Source organism: Bicyclus anynana, chromosome 17 (genome assembly GCF_947172395.1).
Source record: "Bicyclus anynana chromosome 17, ilBicAnyn1.1, whole genome shotgun sequence".
NCBI lineage: Eukaryota > Metazoa > Arthropoda > Insecta > Lepidoptera > Nymphalidae > Bicyclus > Bicyclus anynana.
In genome coordinates this window covers 8,630,605-8,657,471 of record NC_069099.1, presented here as the reverse complement: position 1 = coordinate 8,657,471, position 26,867 = coordinate 8,630,605, and the positions used below count along the sequence as shown (strand labels likewise).

The 26,867-nt window shown below is 37.2% G+C and overlaps 1 protein-coding gene across 2 annotated transcripts in view; it reads left to right on the top strand.

Annotated features, from left to right (window-relative positions):
• Positions 1-26,867, top strand: part of LOC112048064 (uncharacterized) — a 90,383-nt gene that overhangs the window by 55,222 nt on the left and 8,294 nt on the right. For both annotated transcript variants that reach the window (XM_052886411.1, XM_052886410.1), the window contains 6 exons: positions 585-745; positions 3,667-3,770; positions 17,614-17,811; positions 18,539-18,671; positions 19,017-19,177; positions 26,682-26,801. In XM_052886411.1, coding sequence (XP_052742371.1) covers positions 585-745; positions 3,667-3,770; positions 17,614-17,811; positions 18,539-18,671; positions 19,017-19,177; positions 26,682-26,801 — 877 coding nt within the window. The remainder of the gene's footprint in view (positions 1-584; positions 746-3,666; positions 3,771-17,613; positions 17,812-18,538; positions 18,672-19,016; positions 19,178-26,681; positions 26,802-26,867) is intronic.

The window sequence follows — 26,867 nt, the reverse complement described above, 5'->3', positions numbered from 1 at the left end:
AACCAGTTTGGGTATTTCTTTCGTTGCTTTTAGCATTAGGCGTGTCTGTTTACATTTCTACAATTAACCGGTAATGCTTTGTTGTTATAAAGCATTGCTTACAGCGTTGTGTAATACTTATCTTTTGTTTATTGTTATCAAAGTTATTTGGATATTTTTAAAATTTGAACAAGGGTGAAATAAATGCTAAACCGACTACAAATATTATTTGTTATATGGCTGGGTACTTTTAATTTCTTCGACTTAAGATACTACTTAACTAAGTTTGCTTGATTGTTTTCGGGAATCCGCTATTCTGTTATTTTAAGTTTTTTCGACAGTCACCTATTGGGTATATAGAATCATATAACGGAGGATAGTTGGTACCTTCCAAAGCCAGCACAGTCAGAATTCCATAATAGCCTACAGTAGTTACCTTTGGGAGCATAGGCTCAAAATATTTCAGCCTTCCTAAAATAATGTATGTCTATCGTCTTATCCCAGGCTCTTGGTCCATAAATATAAACTTCAAACTTTGAACAATGAAGTGTTACAGGAAAAAAATACAAGTAGGTAAGCCTATTATCACGATTTCGTTGTTCCAGAAATGCCGTGAAGCCATTGTCCGGCTCCGCGCCGTCGGTGCGCGTGTCCGGGTTGGCGTCGGGCGACGAGGCGACCGATGGCAAGCCGCCGAGCAAGTCCCGACAGAAGAAGTTCCAGAGGCATTTCCCGCAGGTCGGGCCTGAAGAGCGAGTACTCAACTGTAAGTATACATCACCATCAGAAATGCCGTGAAGCCATTGTCCGGCTCCGCACCGTCAGTGCGCGTGTCCGGGTTGGCGTCGGGCGACGAGGCGACCGATGGCAAGCCGCCGAGCAAGTCTCGACAGAAGAAGTTCCAGAGGCATTTCCCGCAGGTCGGGCCTGAGGAGCGAGTACTCAACTGTAAGTATACATCATCATCAGAAATGCCGTAAAGCTATTGTCCGGCTCTGCAACGTCAGGGCGCGTGTCCGGTTTGGGTCGGGCGACGAGGCGACCGACGCCAAGCAGCCGAGCAAGTCCCGACAGAAGAAGTTCCAGAGGCGTTTCCTGCAGCCTGCCTTGAGAGCGAGTACTCAACTGTAAGTATGTCTTACCCAAAGCTCTTAAAAACTTATGACTGCCAACAAAAGGAAAGTCAAATGAGGAAACTTCAAAACCTCAGATCAAATATGCGCATTTTGGCTTTACTTTTTGGTGGAAACCTTCACTAAAATTCAATAACCCGTAAGCAATACGCGTTCTTGGACAAATCACGTTCATTATCATTATCAGCAGAAGGAAGCCAACTGCTGGACATAGGCTTCTTGTATGGTTCCTTCCACTTCCTTACACCACGATTTTGAGCCGCCTGTATATAAAAGTTCAATTCCCTGCAACCCGTTTACTGTCATCGCTCCTACTAATCGTTCGACCTACACTACTACGCCAATGATGGGCCCCGCCCATTGCTTCTTAAACATTTCTTTCTTCTGGAAAGCGAAATACCTCTTGTTTTTAATTAAGTCTGATAGGAAAAAATCACTTTAACCATGCATTGGAATGCTAGATTTAAAAAAAACGGCGCTTACCGCTACTAAAATCAGATTTAACGCAATTTAAAATTCAGTTTCATATACATGTTCTCAAAAGAAACACTCAATCAGACTGATTTACACACTTGCATAATAGACATAAAATAAAGCTTAATACCCAGCTCATTATCATTTATATTGGCCGATTAATTATATTATTATTATATTATGACATAACATTATAAAACTCGTACTTGACCCAGTGTTTTCTGACGTTTTTGGTCGTATTATTATTAGTTCTGGTTATTCGAATGTCATTGTGCTGTTACTTTTGTCCAATATTCGAATTTATTGGTGCCAGTGATTTGACAAGGTCTGACGTTCATGCCTTTTGATTAAGATTTCATGCAGGTACGTAATTTTTAGTGTTAAAAATTTTAAAAATTCCTCGACATTCATGAATATCATGAATATTTGTTGTAGTAACGACTTATATCATCAGAAATTCTTTCCACCATAATAGAAAAACTCCGATATCTTCAGATTGGCATATTGGATCTTTATCAAAAATATCTAAGACCCATCTCGATCATAACAGATTTCGAACAAAAACAAAAAAACGGTACTTAACGATTGCATAGGCAGATTTTTTAAAACTGGATTCTGAGTTCTAGCTCTTTTTACCATGTACGAGTAGGTCAGAGAGAAGCAATCATAGACGCACAAATACTCTGCAGTCTACACTCTACACAGTCAAACGTCAAACTTATAACACTTTTTTACGTCAGAGGTTAAAATTTATTTGTATCTTATTCTGTTTTGTCGAAACATTATTTTAATAGTTACTAAGTTTTGTTTATTACTATGATTATGGGTTTTGTTTTTAACATTCGTATTGAATAGAATTTTTATACGACTACCCTCAATCTCGGAGACCAAAGTCATTACATTTCATTACTATACTTGAATTTCTGTAGTCAGATTAGTATTGTGAAATGAGTTAATGATTAATTTGTTTAGTGAAGGTGTTTTACAGCAGGCGTCCACGAATCCGCATCGTACGTATCGTATCGTACGGATCGCATCGAACGGATTTTATCTATACCGTGAAATTAGAAATCCATTTGATGCGATGCGTTCGGTGCGGATCTGTGGACGTCTACTGTTATTGTACTGTTTCCTCAAAAGCTGTAAGCAGGCAGTAAGTATAGACAATTGGACTGCTTGTTTATTTATCTGTTTATCTGTTTGTTGAATCTTTGATTAGATTCAGTGATTATCATCGATTGTTTCGTGTCTATTCACATTACAGCGTAGTTTATTTTTTAAATTTATTATTAGTACCTATTGTTTGTTATTTAAGCCCCCATTCGCACGAGAGTTTTTTTTTTAAAAGCGTTCCAAATGCATTCCCAAGTCTATGTTAACACGACAGCGTTTTTAAAACACGACGCTTTTTTATCGAGCAGTGTTGCATTTCAATTTTGGGCATTGGAAACAGACCTTCATTTAACTTCATGCTATATTTGACCGACTTTTTAACGTCCGTTAAAAAAACTTGTCGTGCGGGTGAGGGCGGCCTCATTCGCACGAGAGTTAAAATAGCGATGCGTTAAAACCCAGCGTTGGCGGGCGTAGCGTATATAAAGTTGCATAATAATATGATCTACTAGAGAACGCCCGCGACTTCGTCCGCGTGGAATTTAATTTTTCACAAATACCTCGGGAACCATGGATTTTTCCGGGATAAAAAGTAGCCTATGTGTTAATCCATGCTATAATATATCTCAATACCAAATTTTAGCTAATTCGGTTAAGTAGTCGAGGCGTGAAACAGTAACAAACACTCATATCATTAAAATCATCAGTTTTCGCAAATCTCGGGAAACCATGGATTTTTTCGGGAGAAAAAGTAGCCTATGTGTTAATCCAGAGTAAAATACATTTCCATTTCAAATTTTAGCCAGTAATAGCGGCGTTAAAGAGTAACAAACATCCAAACATACATCCAAACATCCATTCAAACTTTACCGTTTATAATATTAGTAGGATTTTGTCAAACATAATTCAGTCGTTTTAAATACTCTTAGTGATCGGCCATTAACATTTTCATAACTCTGTGTTTCAGATTACTCGTGCGCCTTAGTCGGTGATCTACTTCTTCAGGGGCATCTGTACATAACGAAGAATTACTTCGCCTTTTACTCAAACGTCTTTGGCTATGTGACTAAGGTGAGTTACGTAATTAGTTAAAGACTAACAACAATATGACTGATTTTAAAGATTCTTTCACCATTAAAACTGCAGTAAAACCGCGTGGTGTTGGCTAGTTTAATAATAAAAATAAATTTCAATGCCCCCTTTTGACTAATTATATTTGACTAGCGGACGCCCGCGACTTCGTCCGCGTAAAAATTGATGTCAACTTTCAACCCCTATTTCACATTCTATTTTGCAAGTTTTAAACCTTATACCTAATAAATAGTCCAATACCATTTATTTATAAATATAATCATTTTACATTTACAAATGTACCTAGAAAAATTAAGGATTTTCCGTACAAACTTTCTACCCCTACTTCACCCATTTCTGATTTTGTTTTCGCGACAAAAAATATCCTATTATCCTTCTACGTATTATGGTCTCAAATCGTCTTAAGTATCATTTGAATTCATTCTGTAGTTTCAGCGTGATGCCTGGTCAAAAAAAAGGCAAACAGACAGACAAAAAATAGAAAATAGGCTTCAGTATCGATCTCCTACCTCTACCCTACTCCTACCCTACCCGTATCCTAACTGTATCCTACCCCTACCCTACCCGTACCCTACCCTACCCGTAATCTTCCCTTTCCCTACCCCTAGGATAGGGGTAGGCCCTAACCCTACCCTACCCCTAACCTAGGCATACACTCCCCTACCCCACCCAACCCCTACCCTACCTTTACCCCTACCCTACCCTTACACAACCCCTACCCTACCTGTACCCTACCCTACTCTACCCTATACCTTCCCTACCTTACCCCAACCCTTAGCAAAATCGGTCCAGCCCTATGAGCGTGGTGCGATGACAAAGGACAATAGAGACTTCTATGCTAAAACTTATAATCTTTGGATCTACTGGACCGATTTGAAAGATTGTTTTACCAATAGAAAGCTACGTTATTTGCGAGTGTCATAGGCTATGTTTGATTCCCATATTCACACAGGAATGGGAACTACGTTATTGAAAGCGCGGGGCGTCATGTAGTGGAATTTCTGCATAAAGCCTCCATACATTAATTTCAATTTTACACAATGGTTAAGGCAGCGCATGCGAATAAGTCTGCTTAAGAGGATTTTCGGTCCGACCTGTATGACAAAAACTGTGTTAACTCTGCGAATATATATCATACTAATATAAAATATAGCCTATAGCACTCCCCGATAATGTAGCATTCCACTGGTGAAAGAATTTTTGAAATCGGACCAGTAGTTCCGAAGATTACCCCATTTAAAAAATGTGACAAACTTACAAACTTACAAACTTTACCTCTTTATAATATTAGTATAGATTGCATTGAATTGAAACAAACAAACAGTGATATAGTTTAAATATAGGTTCCAAACAAAGCTTTCATATTATTAAGAGTACCTACTACCCACAGATTAAAGTCAAAAAGTCAAAGTCAAAATTCATTTATTTCAAATAGGTTTAGTTTACAGGATCTTTCGAAACGTCAGGTTAATATTAAACTTAGGATAATGGTGATAATAATTATTCGAAAACTTTAAAGTTACGAGGGTTCCAAACGCGCCTTGGTCCGAGAAGAGCCCACAACAAACTCAGCCAGGTTAAAGTTAAAGAATAATATAGGTTCCAAATACAAAATTCAAATACGAATACATTCTCGAGTCAGTACGACACGAAGCGTCGCATCAGTAATTTTCAATATTATTCAAGAAAAATGGCGTCTTATGTTTTTAAATATTTTAAAAACTGTTTACTAAAACTAAAGAAATATAATGAAGTATTTTTTATTAGTAATTATTGATTATTATATTAATTTACGTAATTGTTGTTAGTGTTAAATTTTGAAACACTAATTAAGAAAAAGGTTTGTATAAAGTTTGTATGTCAAGGAGACGCGTGACGTTTGGGTTTTTAATGGGTTTCACCGGCTTTACCATGCTGCTTGTAAAGACTCATTCTGGATAATTCTTTGTTCTGTGCTACTACCTAGTAATTACATAGTTAAAAGTTCAACCTTCGACCTTGGTACGTTTCTAAGATTTTTGCTAAGAGCTAATTATATTATATTGACGTGTAACATGCCATTTTTGAGCTAAATTACGTAATAAAGTAAGCAATAAAAATATACTCAATCGGCTATTTCAGAATTTTACTACATTTTACAATGTTTATTATACTCACTAGCAGATGCCCGCGACTTCGTCCGCGTGAAAATCGATGTACATTTTCGAACCCTTCGCCCCTTCTATTTACATTTTCGAATTTTTTATATATGAAAAATACAAAATCATAACCCCTATACAATAATTTGCGCGTTTTTTTTTTGCTTGGGTAAAATGCCCAGCCTTAGCCACGGTCGGAGGCCCTATTACAAACCCCCGGCCGAAGGCCGGTGTACAATAAAGTGCCCGGCCGAAGGTCGCGCGTTTTTTTCGCTTGGGTAAAATGCCCAGTCGTAGCCACGAACAGAGGCCATATCACAAACCCCCGGCCGAAGGCCGGTGTACAATAAGGTGCGCGGCCGAAGGCCGCTCGTTCCGTTTTTCATGCATCGGTAAAATGCGCAGCCGTAGCCACGATCAGAGGCCACATCACAAACCCCCGGCCGAAGGCCGGTGCACAACAAAGTGCGCGGCCAAAGGCCGCTCGTTCCGTTTTTCGTGCATCGGTTAAATGCGCAGCCGTAGCCACGATCAGAGGCCACATCACAAACCCCCGGCCGAAGGCCGGTGCACAACAAAGTGCGCGGCCGAAGGCCGCGCGTTCTGTTTTTTGTGCTTGGGTAAAATGCCCAGCCGTAGTCACGATCAGAGGCCACATCACAAACCCCCGGCCGAAGACCGTTGTAGAATAAAGTGCGCGGCCAAAGGCCGCGCGTTCCGTTTTTTGTGCATCGGTAAAATGCCCAGCCGTAGCCACGATCAGAGGCCACATAACAAACCCCCGGCCGAAGGCCGGTGTAGAATAAAGTGCGCGGCCGAAGGCCGCGCGTTCCGTTTTTTGTGCATCGGTAAAATGCCCAGCCGTAGCCACGATCAGAGGCCACATAACAAACCCCCGGCCGAAGGCCGGTGTAGTATAAAGTGCGCGGCCGAAGGCCGCGCGTTCCGTTTTTTGTGCTTGGGTAAAATGCCCAGCCGTAGTCACGATCAGAGGCCACATCACAAACCCCCGGCCGAAGGCCGTTGTAGAATAAAGTGCGCGGCCGAAGGCCGCGCGTTCCGTTTTTTGTGCATCAGTAAAATGCCCAGCCGTAGCCACGATTAGCGGCCACATAACAAACCCCCGGCCGAAGGCCGGTGTAGAATAAAGTGCGCGGCCGAAGGCCGCGCGTTCCGTTTCTTGTGCTTGGGTAAAATGCCCAGCCGTAGCCACGATCAGAGGCCATATCACAAACCCCCGGCCGAAGGCCGGTGTAGAATAAAGTGCGCGGCCAAAGGCCGCGCGTTCCGTTTTTTGTGCATCGGTAAAATACCCAGCCGTAACCCCATGGTTGGAGGCCCTATCATAAGCTCCCGGCCGAAGGCCGGTCTATATTAAAGTGTTTTTTGTTCTTGGGTAAATTGACCAGAAAAAAAGGAAGACTTTTCAGACAAACTTTTAACCCCCATTTCGCCGCCTTCAGATTTTTTTTCGTTATAAAAAGTATACTTTATCCTGCTCCGCATTATATTCTCATACCGTGCTAAGTTTCATTTCAATTCATTCAGTAGTTTCAGCGTGATGCCCGGTCAACAAAAAATACGGACAGATAGACAGACAAGAAATCGAAATTAATATTTTGTATCGATTGTATAATGCCCTCTAATAAAAATTTTTAAAATATCTTCTATGTACAGAATTTGACAAAAGTATAGATTAGCTATTGCGCCAAATTCGTGCTATTTTTGTTTGTTGGCTGGCACTTTCATAAAGATCCAAAATGAATGATCTCCTTTTAGGTCAATCTAAGAAGTAGTTATTGCTTGAAACAGTAATAAAACTTGCATACCATTATACGATAAAAGGCAGACAATGTGACTATTTAAACACAAAAATAATTATCCAATTTGAACCTGAACTTTTAAGTAGTTTCTATGATTAGCTTGGCGCGTTCAACCAAATAAACAAACAAATTGGTCAGTTGAGTATAGAATATGTGCCTCAATATCGATATTACACAGTTTTAGTGGAAAACTCGTCTTTACAAATAACGCCTGCGTATAAATTTGAGCAATCCGGTTTTTTTAAGATAACTTTTTTCCATCTGTCCGATCTTAATGAAACAAAGCCTATATGTTGCCCTGATCTTTGCTTAATCTATTTGTGAAAACCGCATTAAAATCCGTTCAGTAGAACCAGAGAATAGCGCGAACATACAGACAGAAGGACAGACAGACAGACAGACAGACAAGAAAATTAAAAAAAATATTTTTGTATTCTATTGCTCATTTCTAATCGCCCTAACTTGATTTTAGTTAAATTTCGGCAAAGTACAGACACTCGATTTCTACTCTTTTATTATAGTATAGATAGATAGATAGATAGATATAGATAGATAGATAGATAGATAGAAGAAGATAGATAGATAGATATTAAAACTTGCATACCATTTTACGATAAAAAGCAGATAAAGTGACTATTTAAACACAAAAAGAATTATCCAATTTGAACCTGAACTTTCAAGTAGTTCCTATGATTAGCTTGGCGCGTTCAACCAAATAAACAAACAAATTGGTCAGTTGAGTATAGAATATGTGCCTCAATATCGATTTTACACAGTTTTAGTGAAGAACTCGTTTCTCCAAATAACGCCTGCGAATCAATTTGAGCAATCCGGTTTTTTCAAGATAACTTTTTTTCTATCTGTCCGATCTTAATGAAACAAAGCCTATATGTTGCCCTGAACTTTGCTTAATATATTTGTGAAAACCACATCAAAATCCGTTCAGTAGAACCAGAGAATAGCGCGAACATACAGACAGAAGGACAGACAGACAGACAGACAGACAAGAAAATTAAAAAAAATATTTTTGTATTCTATTGCTCATTTCTAATCGCCCTAACTTGATTTTAGTTAAATTTGGGCAAAGTACAGACACTCGATTTCTACTCTTTTATTATAGTATAGAAGATAGATAGATAGATAGATAGAAGATAGATAGATAGATATTAAAACTTGCATACCATTTTACGATAAAAAGCAGATAATGTAACTATTTAAACACAAAAAGAATTATCCAATTTGAACCTGAACTTTCAAGTAGTTCCTATGATTAGCTTGTCGCGTTCAACCAAATAAACAAACAAATTGGTCAGTTGAGTATAGAATATGTGTCTCAATATCGATTTTACACAGTTTTAGTGAAGAACTCGTTTCTCTAAATAACGCCTGCGAATCAATTTGAGCAATCCGGTTTTTTCAAGATAACTTTTTTTATATCTGTCCGATCTTAATGAAACAAAGCCTATATGTTGCCCTGAACTTTGCTTAATCTATTTGTGAAAACCACATCAAAATCCGTTCAGTAGAACCAGAGAATAGCGCGAACATACAGACAGAAGGACAGACAGACAGACAGACAAGAAAATTAAAAAAAAATATTTTTGTATTCTATTGCTCATTTCTAATCGCCCTAACTTGATTTTAGTTAAATTTGGGCAAAGTACAGACACTCGATTTCTACTCTTTTATTATAGTATAGATAGATAGATAAGTAGCCAACGTAGGTAACATATTGACCCTAAGAACTGTTTATTACTACATACATATTTGTTATAACAGACGCCGTTCCTGTAGGAATACGGGGATAAAGTATAGCCTATAGCCTGTAGCATTCGAGGATATTGTAGCTTCCAGTGCAAGACTTTTTCAAATCGGTTTAGTAGTTTCAGAGTCTATTCAATGCAAACAAACAAACGATCAAATCAGCCTTTGGATGTTTGTTACCTATTTAATCACACAACCTTCTATAGGTTACCTACCTACTAATATTTTTTTTCTCTTATTTATTTATTTCTCCTTTTTAAAGTGTTTTGTATTATATGTGTTTTATATGTTAAAACACATAATACAAAAGACTATTAAAAACTTATATAAAAAAATTAACCCTCCCGCTGCGGGACATTGAGTGCCCAAACAACCGGTGGTCAGGGCTTCAGATCGAGTAACCTCCTCACAATACGCGCCGTCTCAAGAATCACTGTCTTCTGTATCCGACTCTTGATCCATCAGTCAAGTGAAAGCTTCTTAAGGTGTTGGTTGAAGCTTTTCGCTATAAGACCATTGACTGAAACAACATCGAAACAATAATAGTTGACTCAACATTCCACATGGAGGTAATCTCGTGAGCAAGGTCCAAGTATTTTTATATTTTTTCCTTTTTAGCTTTAACCAGATTATCGTCATGTGGAACCAGAGAAAAGAGTTGGATGTTTGTTTGCATTGAATAGGCTATGTATACTACTGGAGTTATTTGAAAATTTCTTTCACCATTACTTACTACTTAATACATATTGAACATAGGTTATATTTTAACGGCGTATTCCCAAGGGGACATGAACTACATGGGTTAAGGGAACATGAACTACGTGTAGAATAAGCTTAGCTTGGGACAATCTATAGAGTTTTTCGATTAGAAATAGATATTTTTCTCATTATAGATAACTGAAAAATATCTTTATCTATAAGTTTAAATAAAAATAAATAGTGGATGTACTTCGATCACTTTAAACTGCTTGGTCTGAGATTGATGAAATTTATTGCGTATGATTGTATATGTGATGATGTATTGCGTGACATATTTTTATTTTTTAAATCGTTAGGTCTGGTCTTAATTAAAAAAAACATAAAAAAGTGTAGATTCTAAAGGAAAATCCAACAAAGTATCATTCAAGTACGCGACCTTTAATACCGAATACCAAAGTTTTAAACATTAAGTCTTTCGAAGAAGTTACCTTGAAACAGTGTTAATTTGTTGTTTAATATTATTATTTTTTTATGATTTTCAACGTGAGATTTTTATAACACAATGATTTATTTAATTAATTTGTATAACCAGTTGAGAGGAGTTGAGAGGAGATGGCGCTGCCAACACAGTAACAACGATCCGTGTTAGTTTAAATGATATAATTGTTTAAAGTTAACATATTAATTCAAGTTCAGTCTAGTTACAATCTTAGTCGTGTTAAGTTTTAGTGCTAACATTTTCTTTGCGAATAAATAAGTGTTTGTGCTAAATAAAAGCAAGTGATTGTTGCAACAGCAAATATCAGCTGTTTTGTTCTCCACATACCGTCAAGCCGACAGGATTGCGACAAAAACAGTTCTTTTGGGAAATAAACAGTAAACTATTTATGTTAAATGATCAATAAAACTTTGACTGTGAATTGTGCAACTAGTGATTTACTGTTAATTGGCTTTTTCTATTCAAAATTATAAAATCAATATTTATTTGGCTAATTGCGCCACCTAGTTGTCTTTTGCGGTACTTTTTGGGACTCGCACTGGGCTGCGAACATGACACGAAACTGCACTCAATGCGGCCGCTTCGTCGGATCAGCAGATGGCGCTAAGTGCCAGAAATGCACTCTGTTTTTCCACCGAGAGTGTGCGAAGTTAAGTCCTACAGGTCCAATTCCAAAAAAGTGGGTCTGTCTGCCATGTATTAAACCTAAGCCTAAGCCTATTGCTAGCTCAAGTATAACGCCAACTACTCCGAACCTGCAGGCTTCTATGATTGACTTGCCACCGTCGGCGATACCTGTAGGCCAATCGATTGGAATTTCGAGTATGGCAGTGGACACAGCTGATAGTATCGTAGTTGAGCTTAGACTTCTGCGAAACGAAATGGCCTGTTTCAGGAATGAAATAGCACAGCTAAATACCACCTTATTAGAATACAAAAGCCGCATTGATAACGTCGAGGACCGGTTGTTGCAACTCGAAGAGGAGTCGATGTCTCGTAAATCATCGGAAGGGGACATTGATGGAATGGTATCACAGCTTCAAGTACAACTGAATGAGAGAGACCAGGAGCTTCTGCTGAATGACGTCGAAATATCGGGATTACAGGAACTTCCTGGTGAAAATTTATTAAGCATAACAAGTCTTTTGTCTAAAAAACTGGGAGTTGAGATGGACGACAGGGACTTAGTCTCAGTGCAGCGCTCGGGTCCACGGCGCGCGGCGGTGGAGGGGGCCGGCGGGAAGGTTCAGCGGCGATCGCGGCCCGTCGTCGTACGGCTCGCTCGGCGCGTGGTGCGCGACCAGTTACTACGTGCGGCGCGCGTGCGTCGCGGTGCAGATACGTCGGGAATAATATCAGCCGAGGCGCAACGTTTTTATGTGAACGAGCATTTGACTCGGACCAATAGAATGCTATTCTATATGGCGCGCGAGGAAGGCCGTATTAAAAATTGGAAATTCGTTTGGACGAGGGAAGGGCGTATATATATACGTAAAACTGTTAATGCACCTGTGTATCGCGTTAGGTCGGAAGCCGATGTTAGGAAATTTTTTTCTCAAACTTAATTTTGATTATTGTTAAAAGTAGCTTACAATATTACAGTTTTAGTTGTGCTTATTTTATATTATTCGTCTGCCAACAACTTTTTTTACCCGTTTATTTAGATTTTAAAATTAGTTTATATGAGTTTTACAACGTATATAATCATTTATTTATTATTTTATATAATTTATTCTTTGTATATCATATATTATGTTATTACTATATATTCAAGATTGCATTTAACTATTATTTCCTATTTAAGTATACAATATATGTTTATTTTTTTAAAATACAACAGTATTAAAAATTTAAAAATTGGTTTCCTTAATGCTGGATCTCTTGGTTCAAGGCATGACGAGTTCTTGGTTGCTATGGATCGCTTTAGGGTAGATATCATGGCAATCAATGAAACCTGGTTGCGAGCTGGTGAGGAAGGTCGTGCCCCAACCGTTCCTGGGTATAGGCTGATTCATATTCCGCGTCCAGACACTGTTCGTGGCGGTCGTGGGGGAGGCGTTGCTTTCTATATTAAGCGAGGCCTCAGAACCAGAACATGTTCGTTTCCCCGACATGAAACAGTGGAACAAATGTGGATAAGCCTTAGTGTGAACTCTCATAAAATTGCTTTAGGTACGGCTTATCGACCTCCATGGCTAAATACTGACCTGTTCTTGGATGTTCTGACCGACACTATGCATTCATTGTCTAACTACGATCATGTGATATTGCTGGGAGATTTCAACATTAATTTATTAAATAAAAACGACTCTAAAACAATTAAATTAAACACTTTTTTCAACTATTTACAACTAACTCAACTAATATCCACTCCAACACATTTTACAGAAACAAGCGAGTCTTTAATTGACATCATATCGACAAATCTCCCAGTAAAAAACATCAACGTAGTTCATATTCCGTCATTGGGTAAACATGCATTTCTTGAATGTGTTTTTAATATAAAAAGGAGTAAAATCCCTCCTAAATATCTTAAGTCGAGACCGCTTAAAAATGTATGCCAAGATAGTTTTAATAAAGATCTGAGCATTATACCTTGGGATAATATTTCCTCTTTAGACTGTGTTAACCGAATGGTTTCATCATTTAACTGTTATGTGTTGAAGCTATTCGATAAGCACGCTCCTAAGAAGTCATTAGTGATTAAAGATCGTTACAGTCCGTGGTTAACGCACAACGTAAAGCTAATGATGACTTTGAGGGACGAAGCACATGCAAAATGGCGTAACAATAAGTCGGAGTTAAATAAAATTTGCTATAAAGAATATAAGCATTTAGTTATCGAATCCATTCACAATGAAAAACGAGCATATTTTTCACATAGTGTTAATAGTAAAATTAAATTCCCAAATGTTATGTGGAAAAATTTAAAGACTACAGTACTACCCAACAAAAACATTGCATTACCAGCTCATTTCACCGATCCTGATTCAATAAATGTGCAGTTTCTTAATGTTCCCGGTTTTAACTTTACATCTTTTTCCATGCTTACATATTACGAATTTAATCGTCTTTATACTGATACTTTTTCTCTATCCACTATCTCTGACCTAAGTTTATTAAAAATCCTTAAAAACCTTCATTCGAATGCTGAGGGAACTGACCAAATTACTCTTGACATGTTATTTATGATGTTACCACATTGCGTAGACACTATTAAATCCATTATTAATATGTCAATCACTACCTTTGTTTTCCCTAGTGACTGGAAAACTGCTTTAATACGTCCCCTACCTAAAATACCGGACCCCCAAACCCCAAAGGACCTACGACCAATTAGCATTTTATCTTGCTTCTCAAAAGTCTTAGAAAAAGCTGTACATCAGCAAGTTCTAGGATATTTGGAGAAGCAGCAGATCTTGCCGGATTACCAATCAGGTTTTAGGGCTGGTCGTGGGACTGTGACGGCTCTCCTGGACGTTACTGACAACATTCTTAAATCGCAGGACTCAGGTATGTGCACTGTTATGGTGCTCCTCGATTTCTCCAGAGCATTTGACAGTATAAATATCGCACTTCTATTATCTAAGTTATCCTACTATGGGTTTGATGTTAATGCTGTCAAGTGGTTTGACAGCTACCTGAGTAATCGTACGCAGTTTGTAGAATTAGGATACGAAGATGGTAGCAAGCGTCGTTCAGCGTCAACTTCTGTCACCAGAGGCGTTCCACAGGGTTCAGTTTTAGGTCCGCTACTTTTTATAATCTATTGTGCAGATATTATACATGAAATTAGAAACTGCAAGTACCATATATATGCGGATGACTTGCAAATATATTACTCATGTAAGCCGGAGGACATAAACCAAGCTGTGAATAGTATTAACGAAGACCTTGATCGAATTGCAAATTGGTCTGACCGCAACTCTCTTGTCCTTAATCCATCGAAGTCCAAGTTTATGTTATTCGGTACAAATAAACTCTTGCACAAAGTCAACTTGGCTACTGTTAACATACATATTAAAGGCAATACATTGGATCGAGTTTTCAAGGCGCGTAATCTTGGTCTATTGATGGACTCAGATCTTAGGTTTGAAGACCATGTTGCAGAGGTAGTTCGTAATTGTTTCTACCGACTAAAAATCATTTACAAAATACGTAACTACCTCTCCCAAGAGCTGCGTATCCGTCTAGTAGAAGCCTTAGTCCTTTCTAAGCTGAATTATGGAGATATTGTTTATGGCCCGCGACTTCTATGCAGGACTAAACGTCTAATACAGCGTGTGCAAAATGCTTGTACTCGTTTTTGTTTTGATGTTCCCTCAAAAGCACACGTCACTCCATTTTTAAATAATTTTGGGTTACTAAAAATGAGATCCAGACGAAAGTATCATTTGGCAGGCCTACTTTTCGGTGTTTTTAATCAGGGTAAACCGCTATACCTTCTAAATAAATTCACTTGGGCGGGTGATGGTGGCGGAACGGAGCGTCGAAGCTGCCGTAATCAATTACGGATACCACCTCACCGTACTGCCGCCTTTAGAGGTTCATTTACCTACTCCGCCACTAAATGTTGGAATAACATTCCCCCTCCATTGAAAAATCTTAAGTCTAAATTCGCATTTAAAAAACTGCTAAAGAGATTTCTACTTGGAAAGCAGATTGAATTCCAACATCATGTGGCGGAGTTTTCTTTCTTATAGGTAAATAACTGTAAATTCTGTATAAGAATTGCATAAATTTGTAAATACCTTTGTATATATGATATAATTTTATTTTTAATATTTTTTCTTCTCACGTTGTTATTCTTTAGTATGGTATTTTATTGTCTTTCCCTTTTTATTTTAGTTAATTGTAATGTACTATTTTAAGTTTAAGTTATTATTATTGTTTATTTTAGTTAATAAGGTTGTTGTGTGCTGTGTTTGTGGCGGCATCTGGTCAACGGTTCCAACTGAAAACCAGCGCTGCATGCTCTTTTTATTTAAAGAGTATGTAGCATTATGCTGAGTTGGATCCGTTTACTGGGTTGTGCCACACATCGCAGGATATTGTTATAGAACAAATTGTGTTGTGTGGCATAATTCAATAATAAAGCTTTTTTTCTTTCTTTCTTTCTTTCTTTCTTTCAGTTACGTAGATGTCTGTCTTCAGTTAATCATATGAAGATCAATGATCATATCACTTGTAAATCAATGCACTTCTTTCAAAGTCATATAGCAAGGTGAGTGAGGCGTATTAATTATACGTCATATGGATGCTCGAGGTTATTTGAACTCAAACTCTTTGTTATTTAAATTTTCGGAAAGAGGCTTTGAAGGGAATGTGCAATTGTCTTTGAAAATAATGTAGTATACAGACAACAAATGTTCCCTGAAATCTCAGACCAATTATAATAGTACCTGCCTCGCTAGACGTTACCCCTCTGTCAAAGAATAAGATCAAAGATCTAACGCATTCATAAAAACTGTGTTAAAAAAGTTTATAGTTAAAAAAGTTTATAGTTGTGTGAAGATCAACGATCTAACGCTGTTAAAAAAAAATTATAAAAACTGCTTCGATAGAATGGATGTTTCATTGTTGTAATCGTTTTCGTCGTGTAAAAAACTTCCTAAAATTGTCGGTTTATGTAGTTGAATGGCATAAAAAAGGTCAACAATTTCTAGTTTACTAAAAGATAAATTTACGGTTTATTTGTTACTATTTCTAACTTAATTATTTATATTTTTTTAATAAATACAATATTTAAAAAGAATAGATTTATAAGACGGAACAGCAAAACGTAGATCAATTTGTAATCGAATATTCTGTGTTACGAGTGTAAGCGATGTGATTGTTAGTCTGTGTAAAAATTACACATCTGTATATTGCGAATCAAGTTTATAGTTGGGTAAGAATACAGAATATAGTCATTGCTGTTAAATATTTTAGATATGTGAGCTTACATTGTCCCCCTTAAAAAACGACAGGCAATGTTGTTGCAGAATTTGGGCGCGATGCATATCCATATCTAACTCCTCTATGCCTGAAATGGATCAACATAAAAAAATTATCAACCTTTATTACTTTTTGGAAGTAGGTTAATAAATGCGGAGGATGATGAAATAACTCATTAATAATTGTATTTATATGTTATTCACGTAGGTACACATTAAAAAACTTTGTAGGTTCTCGCATAACTTTATTTACATTTAATAACAGGATATTGGTTACATAATAAAGTCGCCTTGTTCATCGCTGTTTACTACTCACAGCTCCAAAGGTTGTTCAATGTCTATGGTCCTAACAAACATTCTCTCATTTCTTATTTATATACGTTTTATAAGGTAAAGGCAACTTAAGGTAAAGGTAAAGGTAAGGCAGTCCATTTGGCAATGAGTTAACGTCTCTTGAAAAATAATCTCAAACTTCTAAATAAAATATATTCAGAGTAGGTAAGCGAGCTAGCGAGCGAGTTGGTTTATAAACTTACATATTTATTTTATTTGTCGGATTTTTAAACAGTTTTAAAAATATATGGTGTGTTAGTTTCCTTCAGAGATGAAACAATAACAAGTTTTATCGCAAATTAAACATTACAGTCGAACCGAAAACCGCAAAACTGTGACGTCACATCTCATACACATAAATATGTGTGTGCTAATATGACGCAGCGTAAGAATTAACAAATTGATTCCTTAACACATTCCATAAGCTTTGCCCAGCGATATCGCATCGTAACAAGTCGCGTCGCTGTTTTTTATGTTGCGAATTCGCATCGCACCGATTCGTAGTTTTGTGATTTGAACCTCATATTAATAGGTCTTTAATCTAGACAGTTATTTTAAATATACAAAATAAGAAACAAGTGCATGTTGTTTAAATTTTAATTGAATAAACAGAACATTTATAATTTCCAGCTGTTAATACCGACGACGTCCGTCCTTCGAATAACGAAAGAGAAGGTGGCGCGTATCATACCCAACGCGGTGGGCGTGTGCACGCGCGACGAGCGCCACGTGTTCGGCTCGCTGCTGTCGCGCGACTCCACCTACAAGCTGATGATGCACGTGTGGAAGTCCACCCGGGTGCCCGAGCTAGCCGTGCCTGAGCCACCGGTACGTATGCCTCAACTCATACCCAACGCTTGGCACAAAAGGATATGGATTATTATTTTATATCGTTCGCATAAGTAAAACAATAAATACATTGTTAAATGGCATAATTGTAAGACCCCTTCACAGCGTTCGCGTACTGTAACGTTCACGCATCGCGTCGTTCTCCGTTCGGTGTTGGTTTAGTGTCCCGTATCAAAGCCCAAAGGGTCTATCTAGTTCGTGTGAATTCACACCGCAAACGCTGTGAGTATAAAATCTTCTTCTTAGAGTGCCTCTCCATTACTGAAGGTCGGTGGTCAGCTTTCTAAACTTTTCCTTGTCCATGGAAGGATGTGGAAAGTTCTTCGACTGTCTTAATGCCAGTCCACTCCCTTATATTTCGTAGCCAGGATTTCTTTCTTCTTCCTACACCTCTTTTGCCTGCAATCTTGCCCATCATGATGGTTGGAAGCAAGCGGTATCTTTCGTGTCGCAAAATATGCCCTAGGTACGATATCTTCCGCTGCTTGATGGTATTATCAAGCTCAGTCTTCTTCTGCATTCTGGCAAGAACCTCAGTGTTAGACACTTTCGCCGTCCAGCTTATGCGGAGCATTCTGCGGTATGTCCACATCTCAAAGGCTTCCAGCGTTTTAGGCCATATAATACTGCAGGAGTCTGGTACGTAATTTTAGAGAAATAAAAGAGTATAAAATACTCACTGATTATAATTTTAATGTATATGCAGGAGCTGGGAAGGAGTTCTGAAATAGAGGCGTCGGAATACTCTCCCGAGGACGACAGCAGCTCCGGCGGCGCGGACAACATCGACGCGCCCGCCGCGCCCGTGCGACCCGAGCCGGAGGCCATCATAGCTGCTGGTGAGATTATCATGCACTTGTATCTATGCTGGGAAGCCCTTGGACTAATTAGATCAAGACCTGACTAGCTTGATATTACTCCTGTGTTAAAGTATAAGATCAACGATCTAACGCGTTTGTAAAAACTATTTCAATAGAATCGATGTTTTATTGTTTTAATAATTTTCGTCATGTAAAGTCGTCATACATCATTTTTTATTACTCGACAAAAGAGCTATTGAATCATTCACGAATGACTGCCACGTCACGAAAATTCCTAGATTATAACGTTAAATTAAAATACAAAATGGTTTATTTTTGCGATGGAGACGCGTACTATAAGAATGAACTTTATGTACATTACAGCGGGGGCGGCAGTGATCCAGCCCGCGCTGCTGACGGGGTCGGCACCACCTCGTCGCGCGCCGCGTTACACGCACGCGTTACTGCTGGCACTGGCCGTGCTGCTTACCTGCTCCGCCGCGTACTTCGCGTACCGGCTCTACCACTGCGGCGACACTCACCCGGTGAGATACTCGCGTGTTACTGCTGCAGGGCGGCAGTACATACAACGTTACTGCTGGCGCTGGCCGTGCTGCTCACCTGCTCTGCCGCGTACTTCGCGTACCGGCTCTACCACTGCGACGACACTCATCCGGTGAGATACTCGCGTGTTACTGCTGCAGGGCGGCAGTACATACGGCGTTACTGCTGGCGCTGGCCGTGCGGCTTGTTCCCATTGAAAGTTCTAAAAGTTCGCAACATATTTTATATCTTTATAGCGATTAAGATTATAGTGAGTTTGTCTTATTATGCCACTATATTTTTCATGGTTATTAAATTTGTTATAAAATGATGCATTATTTGCGAAGGTGTTCTTATAAACATGTTAGCTGTATTATCTTTATCCAAATAAGTACAATATTCGTCCCAAGTATTTAATTTCGAACAAAAAAAAAAAAAAGAAAAATTTTTTTATTTGGCAAAACACAAAAAAGGAAAACATGACACATAAATACAAATAGAAAAATATTAAATATTACTACCAAATTTTTGTGAGTGCCCCAGCTATCTGAACTAGTTAGAAACTGTATCTCAGAAAGCTGGAACTTCCCTACTATATATACAATCCAATCCTATAAATATTATCATATAATTATGCCCTTGTACGTTAGTATTTGTGTGTGTGCAATTGAGTGTGTGTGTGTAATTATGTGTGTATGATTATGTGTGTGTGTGATTGTGTGTGTGTGTGTATGTGTGTTTGCGGGTGTGTGTATGTGATTTATGATTTTACATTTACATAACTATACACTACAATGATGATGCTAGCAGTCAGCCTCTTGATATATCTATAGTCCTATATATTATGTAGACGGTTTGATAAAGCGATTCAGATTATCTTAGAATTTGGAGTAATTCTTCTGTTTGCTCATAAGAGCGGGTCTGCAACCATTTTGTTAAACAAGTTTTACACTGTTTGATGGTAAGAGGATAGATGTTAATGATTCTGTTTAACTTGTTATAAATTCTGGAACTAGAAATATAGAAATGCCTCCGAGCAACTTGTGTTCTGTGTTTGGTAGCGTGACATACTATGTCAGATCTTCTTTTGTTTAGATTATTATGAAAAGCTAGTGTTGAGTGTTTTCGTAAAACAGTCTGAAGAATATAAAGTTGACGAACTGTAAGCACATTACAATCCTTGTATAACTCTTGAGTAGAATATCTGTAGGGCTTGTGAGTCATGACTTTTAAGATGGCCCTTTGGGATCTCTCGATACGCAACATAGATGTCTTAGAGCTACCCCCCCAAACAGTGATACAGTAACCAAGTATGGATTGCGCAAGAGCATAGTAAACGGTTAAAAGTGTAGATTTGTCAGCAGAAGTTCTCAGCTTACGGAAAATATGGATCAGTTTTCTAGCTTTTGCAGTAATGTTACAAATGTGTAAGTTCCAAGATAAAGTACTATCAATCTGTACACCTAGGTATTTTATGTCATGAACATATTCGACAGCTGGGCAGGAACAAGAACTGGGATTTTCAATTGGATTCTTACAGCTATGAATTTTGATATTTAAATTTTGAGATTGAGGTAGTGTACGAGAAGAAGTATGGAACGCTAGAAATTTAGTTTTCCCAGTATTTAAACTTAAGACATTTGTCGACAGCCAATTAGACACCTGTCGTAGGGCCTTTTCTGTGTTCGTCAAGGCATCCTCCCAGGTATCACCCGTTAACAATAGGACTGTGTCGTCGGCATATGACACAATTTTACCTTTCGAAATGGGTAAAAGACATAGATTGTTCATGTAGATAAGAAACAGGGTAGGGCCTAGGATGCTGCCCTGTGGTACACCAAAGGTCAGGTTAACTTCATCACTGAGGTGGTTACTTATCTTAACTTGTTGAGTGCGGTTAGTCAAGTAATCGGTAAAAATTTGTAATGCAATGCCCCTGATACCGAGAGAGTCCAATTTATCCACAAGAATAGGGATCGAGACCGTGTCAAATGCTTTGGATAAGTCTAAAAATACCCCTATGCATTTTAGTTTGTTATCTATAGCTTTTGTGATAGTTTCAGTTAGTTGAAGGACGGCGTCTTCTGTAGACGTTCCTTTCCTGAAACCAAATTGATTGGGAGCCAAGAGGTTTTTGGATTCCAAATACATTACTAATCTTCTATTTAGAGCACTTTCCATAATTTTAGATAAAGCTGGTAGTATTGATATAGGTCTATAATTATTGACACAGTCTCTATCTCCGCCCTTGTGGATCGGAATTATTAAAGCTTTTTTGAAAACCTTAGGGAAGGTAACAGAGGAGAAAGATAGGTTGCAAATATGAGTCATTAGAGGAGCTATTATTGATACATTTGCTTTGATTACTCTAACAGGCATACCATCCCAACCAACCGAAACATTATTCTTAAGACTGTTTATAATATTTTCTATTTCCTTTTCATCAACAGGAATTAGTCCAAAGGAATTTAAAGGTCCAGCTTGTGAAGGCCGGTGATATTTAGTATAATTTGTTTTTTGGTAAATATATGAGGCAAGGTGGCTACCAACTCCTGCAAAATGCTCGTTAACAAGGTTTAGTGATTTATTGGGGTCTTGATCCAAAGTAAATAGTTCCGTTGCAGTAGGAGTTTTCAAACTGATGTTGGCGACCTTTTTTATGACTTCCCAAGTAGCTTTCATGTTATTCTTCGCTTTATCAAATTCCATTTTTTCATAGTTAATCTTTACTTTTTTTAATATATTATTGCAAAAATTCCTATATCGATTATATGTTATTTTAAGTATTGCATTATGTGGTGCAGATTTGAGTTTTTTATGTAGGCGGTCACGATTTCTAATGCATCGTAAAAGTCCCGGGGTGATCCAGGGTTTTAGTATTATTCTTTTACGTGAAACTTTAATTGACTTTGTATTAGCCTTAATGATTGTGATCAAAGAATTCACTAGTAGTAGAGTAGCAGTATTTGCATTCGTAGCAGCAAGGACCTCAGAAAAATCAGTCGCTGCTATGTCTTTATCAACGGCTGCGTAGTCTGTGTTAGTGCTAAAGTTTAATAGAGATTGTTTTTGAGTAGTCATATCGGTTGAAAATATTACAGGAGAGTGATCAGTAACCGATGGATTTAAAACCAATGTTACAGATTTGTGCACACTTTTTACAAATACATGGTCAATGCAGTTTTTATCATGTGTAGGAAAGAAATGAGTAGATAAAAGACCATGTGAATATAAGAAATTTAGATAGTCTTGTGAGCGACTGTCTAAATTTTCTGGCGAAATATTTAAATTGATATCGCCCAGTATTACAGTGGATTTATATTGATTCAGCGAGTTTAAAATGTTGTCTAGGCTGTCACAGAATCTATCAATTTGTTTAAAAGACGGAGACCGATATATTGCTATTAAGCACAGTTTATTATTTTCCAAAGAACAAATAATGGAGCTAGCGTCGAGAAGATCAGGATATAGAATGGTGTGCTGCAACTCTTTTTTAATGTATAATATTACACCGTCATTTCGATTTATGATGTTTTTAGAGCAGTAAGATATGTAGCCAGATATTATAGGGATTTGATCAATATATTGGAGCCAACACTCCGTTAGTGCTATAATATCTAAGTCGATATTAAGGCGCTTTAACAAAACCATAAATCCGTCAAAATTGCAATTTATACTGCGAATATTCATATGAAGCATATTAATATTATTTTTGCGTTTAAAAATGAGATCCTGACTTTTTTCGGTTTCGCACTGATATGAATTTGTATTGCCTAATAATTGGAGATCATTGTTAATCTTAAGCCAACTATCCATCGTCAGAGTTAATGAAATAATATTGGAGTCTTTTGGTTGGACAGCTTTGGAAGCATGAAATTGTCATGGTTGGCAAAATGGAGTCAAGGCAATAAAATATATAGATTTTCAAAATTATAATGTGTATTGTACCGTGAGGCAAGGTATTCTGTATCCGGATTTTTTTTGTTATAATATTATGGTGTAGAAAGATTAGGACCCGAAAAGGTGTATATGTAAATGAGAGTAGATATGTAGGATATGAATGAGTAACAATTAGTGATGTGAGTTGATGTGTACATGAGGTATGTGTGTTAACTATAATAGTCTTATAATTAAATACAATAAAGTTTAAGAAGTTTACAAAAACAGAGTAATTTTGTAAAAAAATCTTAATGTTTTATCTTAAGTGTAAACAAGGATACTAGTCGTTCTACAATTCATAAAGAAAAATAACAATTAAAACAATTTGATGAAAAACATAAACAATAAAACCTGTTGTAACCAGGTAAGGCGTGTTAGATAAAGTACGAGTAAGTATTATATTTACAGTTAGATATGGTATAATATAATTATAAACCGCACATATTTTCAACGTGCCATCCGTTAACTGACAGTCTACCTCTAGTATACAAGTATGGGAGTTGTCTATTTAAGATTAAAATAAATATATATATATATATATATATATATATATATATATATATATATATATATATATATATGATAGGATAAACAGTACCGATTTTTTTTTTTTTTGTATCTTTAATCAATTGTTCAAGTAATCTTACATTGAATTGCATATTGTATGCTGCTTAGCTAAATACCTATTTAGTTAAATGAATAATAATTCTTGTTTTAACTTATCCAACATAAATACACAATAAAAGTAATACAAAAAACAAAACCTCTAAAATCTTAAATATATAGGTAGGTACTAAATAAGTCAGAGGCATGTGATAACAAATAATATTTTTGTCAGTATTAAGACCATTTATACCTAGTGATTATTTCAATATTATAAACTATAGTGACTAGCAAACTGAGAGAAAGCTATGAAACACGTGGCCTGGAAACTATGAGATGAGTCCATTAGCATTATTAGTTAGGTAATTATAAAAACACGGCCAAAAAAATATCGTGAATACAGACGTCAGACCAAGCCCGAAGGGCTCGAACCCATATGTTATATACGTACCTACCTATGTTCTATAACGAAAATTAACATGAATAGCACACACTATAGTTTATATATTAAAAATGTTTTTTAAATGACAAATAGTAGGAGCAATGTTTTTAACTGTGGTAGAAAGCAGTTGAATTCAAAACAACTTTTCATAATTATCAAATGAGTTTGAAAAGCTGTAATAATAATAAATAATAATAATTAAAATACCGTAACCAAAATGACATATACCTAACTCGATTTAGTTGTGGTGAGCAAAAGTAAGTACCTACGTATTGAATAATTTTCCATTTTGTGATTAAGTATCGAATAATTAGTACAATTCAATTACAACAGAACTTAATGAGTAGGTACAATATTACAGTGCCAAAGTACAACCAGGTTTCTTATATAACAGGCATCAGGTCACCACTAGTCTATTGAGGTCCTCCTGACATTCTACTTTGATTTGCGGAGAGCCTTCTTTTTTCGGAGGAATACATTTCCATGCGCCGTCCAACAAAATAGATAGTTATGAGTTTTTGCATAGTCACGTGATAGATAGTAAATTTTTTTCGTCTTGCGAGTGAGACCTTCCGAAATATATATCCGACGAGGAGGTCCCTCAAAATTTAAGTTTTTTGTGTTAAGTTTATCACCGGTTTTTTGTTTATTAATTTTTTTATAGTTTTCAATGACTTCGTCTTTCGTAGACACAGTACTGAATTCCACCATAATAGGTTTCAGTCCACCAGAAAGGGTCTTCGGTCCATAGATGTTCTTTATATCGCGATTGTCAATTTTTACAGACAAAGAACTGGATAGTTCTATGACCATATTTTGTAAATCATATCGAGTCTCTTTCTGTTTCTACTGTGGGATGTTTCTAATTTCAATTGTCGAATTTAATGACTTTTTTTCAAATGCTTCTAATTTGGTTCTAAGATATCGATGTCGGATATGTGTTCTTTTCTTTCCAACTCATACTTAGTTAATAATGATTTCATATCGTCATACCCACTTGATAGGTATTCTATGGTTTAAATAGTTCGGAGTTTTGATTTTTGATTGAATTTATAGCATCCTGTATCGAAGCCAATTTCTTATCTTGTTCAGCGGTGAAAGATGAGAACATTATTCGCATCTCCGCCAACATTCCGCGGGAGACACTTTCATCCTTACCTTCGAACTTTCTTTTGTTACGTACAATGGTACGGTCCAGTCCCGTGCTCTTATTTAAAATGGGTTCCGAATCAAAGTGTTGCAGTGACGCGCCACTGCAGTCGATGTGTGTGGCGGAACTGGGATCCATATTAATGTAAAACTTCGTTTTTAAAAAACTTCACTTTCAATTGGCACGCACAGTCACGACGAGAACAAATAATGTGCAAATGTAATGAATTAGTGGTATTCAACTACACGGGGAACATTTTTTGGAACAAAACTAGTCTCCCTGCTACAAAGTATTTAGAACATTACGAATAGGTACACTTATCTTGATGTTTGTTAAAGAATGCACGCGTAACGCGTGTGCACTCGAACGCCGCGCGGGGGGAAGTCAGAACAAAATTACTCTTGACATCATTTTTGTTTGGAATAATTAATATTTAAGAAGATAACACAGTTTTAAAATAACCCTGAAACAAAATAATGATTAAACACCACATACTGGTGCCACATGCGCTTTTACGATAGCGTGCGACTCTACCTTCAACGCGGACAAAGTCGGGCGTCGGCTATATTATAAATGTCGGAATATGTTGGAGTATTGTACACATAATAGACTACTTGCCTCTTTTGTAAACAGTGTTTAAACTGAATTATGGAAATATTGTAAGCTATATTTTATTTTATTAACCAGTAAAAAATTCAATATAAATGAAAAAATATCCACGTAAAATTTTTGCCGCCGAAACACAACACATTGACGTCATTCATAGAGATAACAGCGTGATTGGCGTTTGCAATGATGTTATTAAATCACGTCACAGCAAGCGCCAATCACAAACCGATGCCTTGTAGTGAATGACTATACAGTTTCTGATTGGTGTTTGCGGTGATGTGATGAACAATACAATTTTGTTTTATAAAAATATTACAATTACGAGATTACGATACTCTAATCACATTTTTATTTCACAAACAAAAATGTGATTAGAGTTATACTACAGCCTTTCTTGATGAGTACTGTTTACTAACAAACAAATTGAAAATGAGGGTATAAATCGCTAGTCATTTCACAACTTATAATAATTTTATTTAACTTGTTCTTGAATTAATGAAAATAAATTTGAGTAATAAGCTTAGAACAATTAGTTATGGTTAATATATATTATATAACATTTTATATACAAAGCATACATAATTTTAAATAAATAAGTTATGAAATGACATGCGTTTTCTACCTTCCTTTCTAATTTCTTTGTTGGTAAACAGTACTCAACAAGAAAGGCTGTAGTATAGGCATCTAAACTGCCTCTTTGCAAAAAATCTTCTCAGTTTTGCAGAGCAGGCGAGTAGCCTATTGACGAGTCCGTTCCCCACAGGGCTCAGCGTCGGGTGAGGAGCTGTACTCGGAGCTGGTGCGGTGGCGCGCGCGGCTGCATGGGCGCGCGGCTGGTGAGCTGCACGCCTTCCTCTCCACCAACCTGCTGCTGCTCACCAAGGTACAACCCACCCATTGGCAAAACCCCCCCCCCAACCCCCCAACTGATCGGTCATTCAGGCTCAAA